The 16,827-nt window shown below is 44.5% G+C and overlaps 1 protein-coding gene across 15 annotated transcripts in view; it reads left to right on the plus strand.

The window, feature by feature from the left end:
* AKAP13 (A-kinase anchoring protein 13) overlaps positions 1-16,827 on the plus strand; it is a 324,322-nt gene that overhangs the window by 145,285 nt on the left and 162,210 nt on the right. For 12 of the 15 annotated variants that reach the window (XM_061394329.1, XM_061394319.1, XM_061394321.1 and 9 more), the window contains exon 5: positions 1,636-1,819. In XM_061394329.1, the coding sequence (XP_061250313.1) occupies positions 1,636-1,819 (184 nt within the window). The other 3 variants (XM_061394333.1, XM_061394331.1, XM_061394332.1) reach the window with 3 other exon arrangements.

Genomic DNA, 16,827 nt, shown 5'->3' on the forward strand with positions numbered 1-16,827 from the left:
TTTTGTATTTGTAAGGGTGTCAGAGTGCTTGCAAACAAGCACAAGGCACAAGTCACGTGGTGATACTTGATCTTTTCTGAAAATTCTTTCCGTCCTTTCTTCTGGCCTGGCCACCTGCTCTGAGTTGCTTATTCACATTGGCACCCACACGTGCACTGGTTCCTTCCGTAGTGTTGATGTCTTTCCAGCCTTATGCCTCTGTCACCCATCATATAAACCATTTAGTATGCTGAGTTCTGTAAGGACAGTGTAAAATATGAAAGATGGTTTTTGCCTCCCAGGAAACTTAACCTGGCAATGAGACTAGACTAAGGCATGTGTGACGTTAGAAGACAGTGCAGTTCGTATACAGTTGCAGGGTTGCGATGCATTTATTCTTACCCTACTGCTCACATCTGAAGCATCAGGGACTTAAATGTAAGGGGAAAACACTGGGGTCCAAGAAGGGTGAGCGTGCCTGGTGGGGTAGGTCGAGACCTCCGGGAAGCTTTGGAGAATGAGAGATGGTAGCGCAGCTGAGGGGGCAAAAGCAGGCTCAACCCCAGGGCACCATTCCCATTCTGAGTGGTACTCCCTGGGGTCAGGTAAGCCCAGCCTCATCATTCCAAGTCGGATGAGGTGCAGAGAGTGTTGCCAGCGAACCTGGATTGTGATTGGAGGTCAGGAGGGACAGAGCAGAGAGCGGGGAAGGGCAGGAACGCAACATTCACTGAACACCCGCCGCAGCCTTCACCTGACAAGCGCCTCGCCCATTCCTCTGAGCTGTTACTGCGGCTGTGGGAGCAGAGGTGGTGGCACCCCACTCCAGGGAGGCAGGGAGGAGAGCTCCGAGAGCTGAAACAGGTTGTGTCCAGTCACACGGACAGTAAATGCCAGATGGGAACCCAGGTTTGCTGACTCCAAAGCCTTCCTCCCTCTGCCACTTTCAGAGTGACTCTGTACCAAGAAGGGGCCTTCGCTTCAGGTGAAACAGGCACGTAGTTTTCCTTCTGAGATTGTTAGCCTATCCTCTTGGAATTGGTCTTTCTTATTATGCCAGAAGATGCATTTCTTTCTTAAACAAACAACAAAAATAGCTGCCACTGCCAGCAATTTGATTTGCCCTTCATGTGGGAGAATAAAAAGACCTGTGTGTACTTAACAAGCAGAACCTGTTTTTAGTGTTTAACTAGCCAACTCCTCTCTGGGTGATATTTTTTTTTTAAGTAATTATGCTTTTTGATACACCCATCTAAGCCCCAACAGCTATTCCCCTTGGATCCTGATCCCCATGTTAGCGAGGCTGCATTCACTTCTTAAATTTTTTCTGTCTGTCTTCCTCCCTCCCTCCCCTCCCATATGTGTGCAGTCACCCTTAACGTCTGCATTAAATCAGAATATAGAAATGGTTCCTCTTTTGTAGGACTGTCTCCTATAGGAGATTTGGCCTCTCATCCTTTTTTCCTAGCTTCGTTTTTGTCTTTGAGAGATGATTATACTCTGCCACGGTAAAATTGTTCATGCTATATGTTGAGGCTTAGTGGTATGCTCTCAGGGGCTTGGAGGCAGTGGCATTGACCTGAACCATCCTTTTCTTCTTTTGCTCTGGGTTTTCATGTTCTCCTCCCTGATCTTCGTCTTGTCCGCTGTCTGCAGATGGTGGCCCCCGAGAGACGTTGATGCATTTCGCCGTGCGGCTGGGGCTGCTGAGGTTGACGTGGTTCCTGCTGCAGAAGCCAGGTGGCCGCGGAGCTCTGAGCATCCACAATCAGGAAGGAGCGACACCTGTGAGCCTGGCCTTGGAGCGGGGCTATCACAAGCTGCACAGGCTCTTGACCGAGTAAGTGCGCCTTCTCCCATTTCCTCCTTCTGGGCCGGCCCCACCCCCGCATTCACAGTAACCCCGCCCACGTGGCATCTCCAGCCTTAGCTGGGAAGTAAACCCTCAGCTCTGTGCCTTGCCTTTCACTGGAGGTCAGTAAGCTTGCTCCTGCTCAGCACTTCATTGTCTGAGAGGAACACACGTAAGTCACCTTCCCTTTTCTTGCCTTTCCTCAGCTTTCTCTGCCCTCACTGTTTCTTGCCTCTTAAATTTTACTGAAAACTCAGAATAAGTCTGGTCTGTAGGGGTAGCACTTTATGATCCAGGGCATCCAGTTTCCCCAGCTTAGTCCAAGAGGGAACAGACTTTCTGTGCCATATATTTTTTTCCCCCCTGATATGTCTTTAATTCTTGAAAGAGTTAACTCGAAGCAAATACTTGTAATAATTGCATATAGAAAGTATGCTGAACCACTAAGTTTTGGTTTGAATGTAATTTCTATAAATAAAATTGAGAGCAGTGGTCTCTTCATACAAGGAGCAGTAAAAAGCAACCGAGTTGTCCTGGAAACATGCTGTCGGAAATCCTGCCTGTGTGTTTGTGAGTCCAGTTGTTACACATTCTGACTCTTCAGAGAGTGTTTGGAAGGAAGGCCGTTCGTCAAAACATTCAAAGAGTTCGTCTTCCTTTTTTCTTGAGTAAATAGAAAAATAAATGCATTAGGACAGCCAACACTTTTTTTTTTAACTTCTTATTTGGTATTGGGGTATCCACAAAAACAGTTGTGATGAGTTTCAGATGAACAGTGAAGGGACTCAGCCATCCATATACATGTATCCATTCTCCCCAGCCAGTGCTTTTCTTTGGAGTATTTATAAAAGACAGAAAATGTCAACTATAATTTCTCTTATTTAATGTATTCTTTACTGCTTTATGATCATCACCATCTTTTCCACCGCATGAGCAAGAATCAATCCCATTGGATCTGTGTTCTTTAGCAATCGAGGGACCCTTGAAATTAAGTCAGTCTTTGCAAATTCTCAGGTATTTTATCCATGTTAGGTTCGATTTAGTTGCCTTTTATTTTTTATTATTCTAAACTGTGTGTGTACGTGGTGGGGGGTAGTCTGGAAGGGCCCAGAGGAGATCTCAATGTAATGTAACTTCCTGTTATACAAATGGGGGTGGGGGGTTGTTTGTTTTTCTTTACCTGCCCCATGGTTAGAACGTCCCCAGTCACTCCAAACAGGAGGTTCCTTGCGGAAAGCTTTCTGATGGGTGCCTCCGATCCAGTGACAGCAGGAGGGGGCACACCTCATGTCAGATGAGCTGTGGATATTTGAGCTCTCCCTGGACAGTATTCCAGAGGGCAATGCGTTCCGTTCCCTCGCACTTCCCATCTGGCTATGACTGGATTCCTTCTGCTTGTCTGCCTCACGGCCTCCGGAAGACAAGCCTCGTCCCAGAAGTTGAGACCATCAACTCCATATTACTGCAGTGAAGTTCAAGTGCAGTTTTCTCCAGATTTAGTCTTAGAGCACAGAGGTTTTGCTGGGAAGCAGAGTTGGTTACGGATTGCCATCCAGATGGGGAAATAGAATGATTACAACAGCTTCTTTATATGCCGGGAGAGGATGTCACAAGACCATTCTTGCAGCACAGCTTTAAGGAAACTAGAGTGTGTGTTTTTGGAGGAGAGACTTTGCTTTGCTTTATACTGCCACCTCTGCTACATGTGAGACAGCCGCTTCGCTCCTTTCGAAAGGGAGTAGGTAAGGGAAAGCCAGCTTGAGAAGTCTCGTCCACAGTAGGGCAGTACAGCAGGGCTACAGCAGGGCCGTAGGGGCACCCTGTCACAGATCTAGCTCTGAACTGAGATTCTTCTGGCTGTTACTGTTCTGCAGCCTAGAAAAAGTGCCAAGTCCTAATTGTTGTTCAGTCGCTAAGTCGTGTCCCACTCTTTGCAACCCATGGACTGTAGCACACCAGCCTTCCCTGTCCTTCACTATCTCCCAGAGTTTGCTCAAATTCATGTCCATTGAGTCAGTGATGCCATCCAACCATCTCATTCTCTGTCATCCCCTTCTCCTGTCACCTTCAATCTTCCCGAGCATCAGGGTCTTTTCAATGAGTCGGCTTTTCACCGCAGGTGGCCAAAGTATTGGAGCTTTAGCTTCAGCATCAGTCCTTCCAATGAATATTCAGGGTTGATTTCCTTTAGGATGGACTGGCTTGGATCTCCTTGCAGTCCAAGGGACTCTCAAGAGTCTCAAGAGTCATAGCAATTTAAGAAATGATCAGGAGATGATTTTTCTACATCCCTCACTCTTCCTGTGATGTCAGTAGACTCTTCTAGAATTTCCAGCATAAAGAGTCAGGAGAGATGAGATCATCTTTAGCAGATGAGGAAGCTGAGATCCAGAGTGGCAGAGTGAGGGGATGAGAATGACAAGGTGGCTGAGCCAGAAACAGAAGCCGCATCTCCTGGGAGGCTGGCCAGAGTGGCTGGGCTCCCCGCTAAGATTCGGAGAACCCAAGAAGAGACTTTCTGGGATCCACAGCCTTTGAAATTAACAGAAGTTTATGCGTGTGTGTTTCTGAATAGAGTTCATTTGTGAAATTCGCAGTGAGATTTGTGGGAAGTTAAGAATTGCTGCACTGTGTGATGGTTATCTTTCTTAGTAGTTCACTAAAATCTTTAGACTTGGGTATGCTTACTCCTCCCTTTCAAATTGTAAATTCTCACTTAGGCCTGTCTCTTACCCTCCCATTCAGTTAATATGAAGTTGAAGTATCGTTTGTATCCATTTTATATTAATTGTAACTGTTTACAGTTTAGCCTTAGCTGAAACATCATGTTCATTTCAGTCCCTTTATACCTCTCCCAAGAGAAATCTGTTGTTTTGATTCTTTGCTGCTTATACCGAGTGTTTTGAGCGGGGAACTGAAGGGTGCTGTGCTGATTTGGGTCCAAGTTCTTTCTGCATTTGTGTCCCTAAGGCTTATTTCCATAATCTGTTTTGAATGACTTGAGTCATTTCTATGTCAAATGTGCTTCGGGTTAAAAGCTTTCTCTTAAGTAAGACTCATGTCTATAGGGAACCTCTGTTTAGGACATTTTGGGGAGTTCCCCTTTTCTGTAACCTGTAGCTATTAATTTTCACTTTGTTCAGTGACAGGGAAGAGAGAACTTTTGTTGACTTACAGCTCTTTTGCTTTAGTTTTTATTTTGACTAGGGCTTCTCAGGTGGCTTGGTTGTGAAGAACCCGCTGGCCAATGCAGGAGATACAGGAGATGTGGGTTCAGTCCCTGGGTTGGGAAGATCCCCTGGAATAGGAAATGGCACCCCACTGCAGTATTCTTGGCTAGAAAACTCCATGGGCAGAGGAGCCTGGTGGGCTATGGTCCATGAGGTCACAAGGGTTGGACACAATTGAGCACACGTCTTCATATTTTGATCTACATTGTGAATATGGATGCATTTGTAATCTGAAAATTCACCTTAAATAAAATGTTACCAGTTTTGCCCGAGAAATCTTACTCCTGGAAGAGGAGCCTGCACGTCTGCACGGACTTCTTTTAGGCGGGTGCACAGTCCTCTCCCACGTTTGGAGGAGCTAGTTGCACACCCCGCCCAAGGTTCCTCAGTGATGGGCAGAGCGGGGAGACAGCCCAGGTCTTCAGGCTCTTAGGTTAGGATGCTCGGGAATGACGGCGTTAGAGAAACGTTGCATCGGCATCGTCTAACAGGAGCATGTTACAGCTGGGAGCTACCTGATGTCTCGTTCATTTAGTGACAAATAAGCAACCTTCGGACCTGGGTCACTCGTTAGAGCTGAGACCCAGGGGCAATTCATGGTAAAGGCAAAGTGTGCAGACTTTGGGGTCAGGTCTAAGTCTGTGTTTTGGCTCTGCCATTTTTAGCCGTGGTACTTTGGACCCATGAAGTCACTTTTCCTCTCTGAGCTTCAGTAATATCTACTTCCTAGAATGATGGCTGAGGGCTGGGCGTATACAGTGGCAGAAATCAGGGTTTATTGATCACACAGTTTATGGTGGTTTGGGGGAACACATAAAGGGGCTTTAACTATATATCAGCTTGAAGAGAGACAGTGTAGTATGGTGGGATTGCTTAGGGATGAAAAAGTTAGTATCTGCATTCCCCCAGTTAGTGCACAAGTGACTCAGAAAAAGTCACTCTCCCACTTGAGTCTCATGTTTCTCCTCCCTTATGGATAATATCTCGTCTGTCTACACTACAGGTTGTTAGAACCAAGTGAGATTTGTGCAGATGCCGTATTAAAGTCAAAGGGACTCTGGATGAAAGTGTCCCGTGTAGTCATAAAATCACGGAAATGATTTTCACTGATCAGTGAAGCTCACCTTCCCGTTGATTGATCTGCCTACACTGTCCTTTTTGTAATGTTAATTATAGTTGTCTGTGAATTACAGTCTGTAGAGAGGTCGGGAGTGTTGTAGCGGGGCAGTCTGGTTTTGAGTCCAGGCTCTGCCTGTGTAGAGCTAGAGCTGCGTGATGCTGGGTGATCCACTCAAGTAGTGTCTCAGTGCCTCGTTTATAGCATGGGAAGAGTAAGAGGGACCGTCTTCAGGTAGTTGCTTTGAGAAAAGAATGCATAGCGTTTCAGGGAGCGGGGCACAGCACAGTGGCTGACACAGATGTCATCTACCCTTTTCTTATTTTCCCTTTCCTTCCTTAATTGTCCTTTCCTTCATATATTAAGAAAAATATGCCCAAAATGTTGGACGTCTTTTAAGGCAGCATTTGAACACTGCTGTTTGATAAGAGTCTGAAATTATTTCCCAGTGTATCAGATACCACTTTAAAAGATGAGCGTAGCTCTGATGCATACAGTGATGTCGGCGCCTCCGGGCTGTTGAGCTAGATGGATAAGTGCCATCACCCTTACAGGAAGAGTTATTTCTTTGAGGAATTTCCACTCCCCAGTGTTGACATAAAAGTGCTAAAATATTTTATTTGCCCAAAGAATGAGTTTGAAAGTATTTGTCCTAACAGTACTTCACCTCCTTTTCCGTATCAGTTCAACAAATCTGTATTTGTTGAATGCCTGCAGTGCCCTAGAAATCACAGTTGGTACGTTGCAGGTCATACTTCATTTTAACCTTATTACAGCCTTGTGAAGTAGGTTTTATCTGTTTTATAGATGAAATATAGAGGCTCAGAGAATTGAAGTAACTGGCCCAAGGCTGTATAGAAACGGTGGAGCTCCTGGTGCACACACAGTGTGGAATTGCCAGGGTCCCATACTTCCCTCAGTGCAGATTTGACAGGAGGAGGGAGACTTGGGAAGGGCCCCTGGGATGCTGGGTGAGCATCACTCACTCAGGGACAACCAGCTTTCCGTTTAGTCCCAGCCCCTACATTCCCGAGCAGAGCAAGATCCTCACTAAAATAACCTAACGTTTATATTTCCCATCATATGGTTTTAAATCTATTTTTTGGTTACCCTTAGGCTACCGTTTTGCATTTCAATTCTCCCAACAGCCTAATGAGTGGGTAGGGTAGGTATTGTTGTCCCCGTTTTATAATCGGGGGAACTGAGGCCAGAGAGGTGAAGTGAGCGGCCCAGCGCCACGAGGCTGCACACCAGGTGCAAGTCCAGTGTGCCCGGCGGGGGTGGCACAACTGCGTGTGCAGGGCAGAGACCCGGCCTGGCAGACCGAGGCCCTCAGCGGGTGGTTCATGCTGCAGCGTCCGCAGCGGTGACCCCGCTCTGAGAGTCTGGGGATGGGGTGCCCACACCCATCTTCTGACACCTTTGCTCTTGAAACCCGAGTTCAGGGTCAGGTGGTAGATTAACTGGCACTCAAGTGTACACGTTTCCCAATGGGATGCAGTCCTGTTGAGCAGGACGTCCTGTGAACACAGTGGTTGCCTTTTCAGGGTCCTCTTCAAGTGCTTGGCAAGTGGGTCCTTGGTAGCCTATCAGCTGCAAAACAAGTGTGTAGGCTTTGCTTTTGCTTAGGAGGAGAAAGGATGAAACAGATGCACAAACTTACATTCAAAATGATGGACAGAGCAAACGATTTTTTAACTTTACATTTCGCTGGCCCAAGTCCTATCCAGCCATATGTTTGTCTGTCCCTCCCTCCCTCCCTCCCTCCCTCCCTCTGTGTATCCATTCCCTCATTCTCTTTTCTCATTGTGTCTCCTGGGGCTCCTTTGTGTTTTGGTCAAGATAGGGTGGTGGAATTGAGTGGAAACTAGGCTGGTAGCAGTAACTGAGTGTTGAATCCCTGCTGCGTTGGCGCTTTACACTGTGTTCTTACTTAAAACCTCTTAGCAAGTGTCTAAGATAGAGTTAATACAGGTAGTATCAGTATTTTTTCTACAGATGAGAAGACAGACCCAGAAAGGCTAGTTTGCCCAAGGCCATGTGGTTAGTAAATTGGCATTATTCACAAGCTTGTGTATTCGTTGTTTTAAACCTCTTAATACAATTTTGTGAGGAGGTGTTTTTGGTAACATTGTCAGACTTTTAACCAAACGAATGAATCATAGATTTGGTTTTCAGTAACACCCCTTCCTTTTTTTGGTAAATTTCTAACCTGAAGCATTTTAAGAATTTTGACATTTCACTGCTTTCTTTTTTAAAAAGCCATTCAGCTACTAATCTCAGGATTTCCTTATCTGGCAACCTGCTGGCAAATTGCAAAATGAACTTTCTGAGGATAATGTTTGTATTTATGTAACAATTACACTGGTTACCATTTATTATATTTGTGTCAGGCATTTTGGGTAAATTCTCATATATTTCTCCTCTCCCAAACCCTTTGGGGGTGGGCACGTTGTCCTCAGGTCGCAGGTGATCACTGTCGCTGGCAAGTAATGGGGCAGTACTTTGAACCCGATGGGAAATCTGAGCTAAAACCCATGGTCTCTTGTACTGCCTGGGTCTTTCTAAGAAGGTGAGTGGGTCCTGCTAGTTGGTTGGAGCAACAGAGCCATTCCACGTGTCTCGTGACTCCTACTGTGCACTTCTTTTCCCCGCTGCAGTATGCATGCAAACAGTCCCAGCCTGTGTTTATTCTTGGTGTAACATTTACACCTCAGAGGTTTTCTTCAAAGAATTACGAATTTACACAGCTTAATTAGTGGTGACAAAGTTTCTGTGGCCAACAGCACGTGACATTGAAAGTATTTCTGACTTGACTACAGACCCAGGTGGAAGAAAACATGGACCCAGAGCTTAGGGCCTGATGGGTGTGAGGAAATGAGGATCCGCTGGCACACTCTACCCTCTAAGGAGCACACACCTTTAGTATATTACACATTAGTTTCATCTGATGAATTTTGAAATTTCCTTAAAGGCATACCAATACAAAGAATGACTTGACCATCTTACCTGCATTTATTATTAACAGAAATGGAAATTATTTTTAAGCAAAGAAAATAAGGAATGTTGAATAAACCTATGTGGCTAAAATCAGTATTTGGCCAAAGCTGACTATCACTAGTGTAGAATAAAGTTGTCTTATACACGAATAAACATGAAACAGTATAAAAAGTAATTCTATGTGTTTACTAATGTTTAATGGTTTTAAAAGTCTTATAGTGGAAAAGCAGTAATTTCTCAGCATCACCAGCTTCTATCTGCATTGCTCTTGATTCCTTAACAGCATACTCACTTTCTGTTGACACACCAGTGTCCCTAAACAGGTAGGTGTTAGAAAATTATAATTCAGGAGAGTTCTTCCAGAGCATGTTTTCTAAGAGGAATTTTGTACCTAGGATTCTTGATTTAGTGATTTTCAAAGGTTCTTGAGCTGCTGAACTTGGTTAGCATTAGAAAAGTCATTTTGGCAAGGTTTTGCTCAACGGTTTTATTGTCCATACACACTTTATACACCGTTTATAAAGGGCTTGAGCATCCCCGGATATAGGTATAGGTGGGGGGTCTTGGAACCAGCTCCTGCAGATGCAGAGGCATGGGTGTGTATTGTGATGTCCTTGAAGTATTGTTAATAAAGTCTGTTGCTTTGACACTTGGTTAGCAAAATGTATTTGAGGTACCTCATTTTTTCCTGTTATTTCTTTATACATTTATATCTGGATTGAGGATAATTTGTCATAGTGGCTGTACATGGTTTTGGCATGTCTCCTCTTTGTAAAATTTGGAGGTGGCAGTGTTGACTTTTCAGCTTTTATTTTGTCTAAGACATGAATCATTTACAAATAGAATCTTCCTTGAAAGGCACATGGCTTAAATGGAATGAGAGATGTGCAACTTAAAGCATTTATTCTAGTGAATGTTTATTTGGTGTTATGAACAAGTTAGCAAACAGTTAATCAGAATTAGAGTTTTTATATATCCTAACATAATTCTGAAAGAGATGGGGAAACCAGACCACCTGACCTGCCTCTTGAGAAACCTATATGCAGGTCAGGAAGCAACAGTTAGAACTGGACATGGAACAGCAGACTGGTTCCAAATAGGAAAAGGAATATGTCACCCTGCTTATTTAACTTCTATGCAGAGTACATCATGAGAAACACTGGGCTGGAAGAAGCACAAGCTGGAATCAAGATTGCTGGGAGAAATATCAATAACCTCAGATATGCAGATGACACCACCCTTATGGCAAAAAGGAAGAGGAACTCAAAAGCCTCTTGATGAAAGTGAAAGAGGAGAGTGAAAAAGTTAGCTTAAAGCTCAACATTCAGAAAACTAAGATCATGGCATCTGGTCCCATCACTTCATGGGAAATAGATGGGGAAACAGTGTCAGACTTTAGTTTTTGGGGCTCCAAAATCACTTCAGATGGTGATTGCAGCCATGAAATTAAAAGACACTTACTCCTTGGAAGGAAAGTTATGACCAACCTAGATAGCATATTGAAAAGCAGAGACATTACCTTGCTAACAAAGGTCCATCTAGTCAAGGCTATGGTTTTTCCAGTGGTCATATATGGATGTGAGAGTTGGACTGTGAAGAAAGCTGAGTGCTGAACAATTGATGGTTTTGAGCTGTGGTGTTGGAGGAGACTCTTGAGAGTCCCTTGGACTGCAAGGAGATCCAACCAGTCCATTCTAAAGGAGATCAGTCCTGGGTGTTCATTGGAAGGACTGATGCTGAGGCTGAAACTCCAGTACTTTGGCCACCTCATGCGAAGAGTTGACTCATTAGAAAAGACCCTGATGCTGGGAAGGGTTGGGGGCAGGAGGAGAAGGGGATGACATGGCTGGATGGCATCACCAACTCGATGTACATGAGTTTGAGTGAATTCGGGGAGTTGGTGATGGACAGGGAGGCCTGGCGTGCTGTGGTTCATGGGGTCGCAAAGAGTTGGACACGACTGAGTGACTGAACTGAACTGAAGATAAGTCTTCCTTGTATCATTTATCTTTCTGTAAACAGTAGTGGCTCAGAAAAGGTAAGATGATCTTCATAAAGTTATCTAGCCAGAGCACTCTTTTAATATTCATATTAACTGTCAAGCTGTGTCTCTAACCGTCTGAAACACTGTTGTGTAGTGCATAGTGGCATTAACAGTTTCCACGATCACTGATTATTATAGTGTTTTACTCTTAACAGTAAACACATGTATGCTCTAATTGGTTATTAGAATTTTTGCGGCAAGAGTGTATAAGGAGATGTGCACTTTATGTACTTGATCGTTAATCACATACATGTTGGGTAGGCATTCAGCTGTTTGGCCTTAAAAAATAGCAAAGCAGAACTTGAATGCATCCCTGTTGTTTGTCATCTGTGAACCTGTTTTCCTCATCTGTAACATAGGAAGTCACAGCGTGTATCTCATAGGTCTGTTCAGATTAAGCGAGAGCATGCCTGTGCGGTTCTCAGGAACTCAGCCCGTCGCTTTATTTGGAGAGCTAGGAACGAAGATCCACCAGCAGTGAGTCGAGCACTCAGCTTAATGTGAATGTGACACCTCTCCGCACCACCACCCAGCTTCTAACACATCTTTTCCTAGTCAGGTTCACTGCACAACTGTAATGCTATCTCGTGAAACAGCAGGGAGCCGAGAGTCCTGTTTTCTTCTAGCGGTAAAGTGGTTTAGGGGTGGCTGCCTGACCGTTACCCCACAAGCAGGGTCTCCCTGCTTTTTTCTTTTAAATGTCTAATACTCAGAAACTGCCTTCTGGTTTGCTCATTAGAGTCACACCACCCGTGGCGTCCCATGGAGTCACAGTGGGAGAACCAGATGCTATGCTGGTAACACTTCACAGTCAAGGTCGTTTGATCTCACAGCAAACCTAATATTCCCACTCTACAGACGGGGAAATTGAGCTGCTGAGAAACTGAAGCGTGACTAGCCCAAGATCCCACAGCTGGTAGTCTGAGTAGGGAGTCAAACCAAGTCTGTCAGACTTTCCAACTCATGTTCTAACCATTGCATTATAAAACTTGTGTTTTAAATTATTCATCAGCATAGAATCTGAGCCAAATTGTTGATACAGAGTAGTTGTTCAAATGATGGGCTCTTCTTCTTTTGTGCTGTTCCCATTCTGGTCATTACGGGCAGGTGGCTGTACTGTGTCAAAAAGGAAGGAGTATCAGTGCTAAGATTCCTAGAGAATCTGCACATGTGTGTGAAGCATAAGTTGTCCAGCGGTGTGTTGTTAACACCTAAGGTAGTAGCTTTCTGTTCAGTTTAAGATGGATCAGTGCTCGCCCTCCCCCTCCCGCCTCCCCTCTGCTGGCGCTTGTCTTCTCTCGCTCCATCTCCGTGGAGGTGTGGTTGACGTCGTAGGACTCCTTGAGGTCTGGCACTGTGAGGGTGATGTGGTTTCATGGAAGATATTGCAGTAACCCTCAAATAAGGAACTAGGTGCTGCACTTCCTGTCAGAAGTAGACTCAGCAAAACACGCCTTTGAGGAGGCCCGACCCGGCCGTTCCTCCTCTGCTCTTAAAGCCAGGACCCAAATAGGATGGGCTTGCGGTGCTCGTGGTGCGTGGGCAGCCAAGAGTGAGTATCATCTTCCAGATGGGTGCACTGCTGACCTTCATTGTTCATGCTCTGCCATGTGATGGGGCCTTTTGCTGTATCTCAGCAAGTATCTTTGAGCTTCCTCCCCAAATGACTCGTGTTGTTAGTACCGGAAAAATGTTTTTCTCTGCAGTTGATTTACAGGGTTTTACATGTGTGTTAGCGTCAAACTGAACTTTGTTTGTGAGTTGCGACACACGGGGTGAGAAGGCGGAGGTTGATTGGTGGTTGACTGTTGTGTAACAGCTGGAACGCTGGCATATTAGCCGAAGTTCATTCTGGGCTCACTGAATTTTGTCGTACCACGTACACAGACCTTGAGGTTTGGATCCAGCCATGGATTCTCCATGCTTTTCTACAGTTGAAAACTTGCTATGGATATTATAAAAATTTTGACAGAAAGCCTACTATACCCGACTGTGGTGATTTAGTCGCTAAGTTGTATCTGACTCTTGGGACCACATAGACTGTGTAGCCTGCCAGACTCCTCTGTCTTTGGATTTCCCAGGCAAGAATACTAGAGTAGGTTGCCATTTCCTTCTCCAGGGGATCTTCCCAACCCAGGGATTGAACCTGGGTCTCCTGTGTTGCAGGAGGATCCTTTACCCACTGAGCTATGAGGGAAACCCCTACTATACCCGACATCCGACTAGCTTCTGGTAAGTATTATAGTGGACTTAGAATTTTCAGAATTTGAATGTGTCCTCATAATTTGACATGGGCTTTTCTCGTGGCTCAGACGGTAAAGAATCCACCTGCAATGCAGGAGACCTGGGTTCCATCCCTGGATAAGGAAGATTCCCTGGAGGAGGAATGGTTACTCTCTCCAGTATCCTTGCCTGGAGAATCCCATGGACAGCAGAGCCTGGTGGGCTACAGTCCATGGGGTCGCAAAGAGTCAGACACGACTGACACTAACACTTCGTTTCACTTCATGATGGGACATTGTTGGGGGGTCAGTATCACTGTGGATAGTCTAAAGCGGTACAGAAGTTTTGGAATCAGATCTGAATTAGTACAGATTCTGGGTTTTTCACTTACTGTGGACTGGGGCAAGTTATTCCTGGAGCCTCACTGTCCTCACAGGAAAAATGGGAACACAGTAGCCTGTGTGTCAGAGTCGTTGTGGAGGTTAGAAGTCAGCGCTGTTCACCTCATACTGCACTACTAGACTTCCCTTGAGGCTCAGACGGTAGACTCTCCCTGCAGTGGAGGAGACTCGGGTTTGGGCCCTGGGTCTGGTAGGTCCCCGGGAGGAGGGCATGGCAACGCGCCCCAGCCTGGGAAATCCCATGGACTGAGGAGCCTGGCGGACTGTGGTCTCTGGAGTCACCAAGAGTCTGGCACGACCAAAGCTGCTAACACCAAGTAACCATGCTACTAGTATCACTGATTTTTCTCCTGCCCCGCCGCCCCGGTTGCTTACTCCTTCCAGTGTGTTCTCACCCCACTCAGAAGACAGTTCTTTTTCCTTCATGATCGGCGAAGCTCTGTGAGATCTGAACCGTGTAGAACCCTCAGACCTCGTTTCGTAACGTTTCCTTCATTCCCATCGCCTTCCCTGCACAGCCACATCGGCCTCAGCCGCGCTGGCCAGCTGCTTGCTACCTCTCAGGTTCTGTGTGCTTGCTGAACCCTTGGCCTCATGCATTCTGTCCCGGCAGCTTCACATGCTTGCTCTTTCATGTGGTTCTGATCAGTTGCCGTATCTTCTCAGACCATTTTCTGGCACCTGTCTGCAGAGCCAGTGTCTCCACTCCAAGGAATTTTCTGCCATAAGCACCTTGTTTTATTTGCTTTAAAGCCCTTACCTCTAACTGTAATCATACCCCTCTACACTGTAACCTCCAACATGGTAGGAATCTCGGCTATCTCATTTATTCGTCAATATTATTTCTCGCACCTGGAAACATAATAGATACTGCATGAGTATGCATGTTTGAATAAATGAAAAAATATATAGCCTAGACCATCTTCTGAAAATGTATGTGTTTTTATTGTTTGTTTTTGTTTTTTAAGATAATCCTGAACTAAGAACTTAAGAACAGTACAGAAAAGACTGAATTCTTGTAGAATGCATTTGTGACACAGTGGACAGTAACACTACTACTGCCTGTAGTGTTATCTTTTCAGTGGGCTTCTGGAAGCACTTCATTTGGTATTAGAATGTTTGAAAACAAGCATTCATATAGCTCTTACTACATTTTCATACATAGAGAAACAGTATTTTTGTAATTGCTACACGTAGAACCCAGTTTGGTCCTATTTAATAGGATACAGATTTTCATTTTAAGGTTGTACAGAGTAAGGTAGAATTCTCTGTATATTTATACTGGAAATATCTTCCGGGATCTTTTTATATGCACACCATTTTAGAGAATATGTGCTAATATGAAAATAGTTCTGTTAGGGTACAAGTATTCAGTAGAATACTCTCAGTACCTTTTTAAAAGGTGATCCAGAGAAGCATTTAGCTTTTCTTTTAGCTCATTAATCCACATGAGTTACTATACTAAATTGCTTAGGACTAGATTGCTTGGAATGAAAAAAAATATATATATATATATATATATTTAAATCATGTTTTAGCCCTCAGGCAGCCCTAACTCCGTGAAACCTTGTTTGGTTTACCTGAACTTTGTTCTCCATCTACATGTAGAACATCAACCTTGTCACCTGGAATATTGCAAATATTTATAACGAAAGAACTCCGAAAAACTGAGTCCTACCATTCAGTGTATGGTAGTCCCTCAGGACCTGCCACTCATACCAATGTCCATGAATGCTCAAGTCCCATAGCTGGCCGTCTGTATCTGTAGCTCTATAGCCTGTTTCAAGCAGCTGTAGATTGTGTAGTACTTCAGTGGATTTATTGAAAAATATTCGCATGTATGTGAGACCTGTACAGCTCAAACCTGAGGTGTTCAGGAATCAGCTGTACCGTTTTTACTATGTACTGTGATTAGCTTCCTGTATTTCACATTTTATTAAAGGAAATCATGTCATTGTATTAGTGAAAGAAGCTCTTTGTGACGTGCCTGTTAAAGTAGATTTTTAGATGCTTTTGGTTTTCTAAAAATGATTATTAAACACTGGTTGGGACCAAACTTTTAAAAAACTCTTGAATATCCTTGAGTTAGTTTCCAGGCCCATGTGAAGTATTCCTTGGGAGAAAAGGAAATTTGTCCAGTGGGTCTGTAGCTGGTACCACATTCCATGTTTCTGTACATGCCTTGATGTTTCTTTCTGCTGCCACTGGCCTGTCTCCCCAGGGTGTGTAGATTTTAAGAATGTGAAGTGTGGTTCCTGGCAGACTGGAGGGATCGCTGCAGTTCAGCATGGGGAAGGCCCTGAATTGGGGCTGATCTGCCAGCTATTTGCCCTGCTCCATGACGAGATTAGTATAAAGTACATTGAGAGTATGTGTTTAGAAACTTTTATAGTAATCTGACATGGGCTTCCCAGGTAGCACAGTGGTAACAAATCTGCCTTCCAATGCAGGAGATGCAAGAGATGCAGATTCGATCTCTGGGTCAGGAAAATCTCCTGGAGGAGGAAATGGGAACCCATTCCAGTGTTCTTGCCTGTGAAATTCCAAGGACAGAGGAGCCTGGCGGGCCACAGTCCATGGGATCAAAACGAGTTGGACATGATTGAGCAGCTGAACACACACACAATAATTAGAATAATTGTATATCTGTTGAATCTGTTAATCCTTTGGGCGTAAGTTTTTTGTATCTTATACGTTTTGTTTTTACCAGTAATTTTTAGAATTTTTATTTTTGTGATGAATAGGAAATTTTAAAAAATCTGACCCTTCATAAATAGTTTTGAGTTCTCACCGAATCTACTTACTTTGCAGTGCTATAAATCAGGGAGAGTGGATCAATGTTTTATGGTTTCTGTGTAAGTAGCAGAGTTTCTGGGAAAAAAGTAGAGGAGAGTTACCAGGAAAAATGTCACATGTAGGCCGTGACCAGTCTATTTTGACTTCATTTACTTGTCTGATTGCTTCTAAATAAGATTAATCCA

The sequence above is a fragment of the Bos javanicus genome, chromosome 21 (genome assembly GCF_032452875.1).
Source record: "Bos javanicus breed banteng chromosome 21, ARS-OSU_banteng_1.0, whole genome shotgun sequence".
Taxonomy (NCBI): Eukaryota; Metazoa; Chordata; class Mammalia; order Artiodactyla; family Bovidae; genus Bos; species Bos javanicus.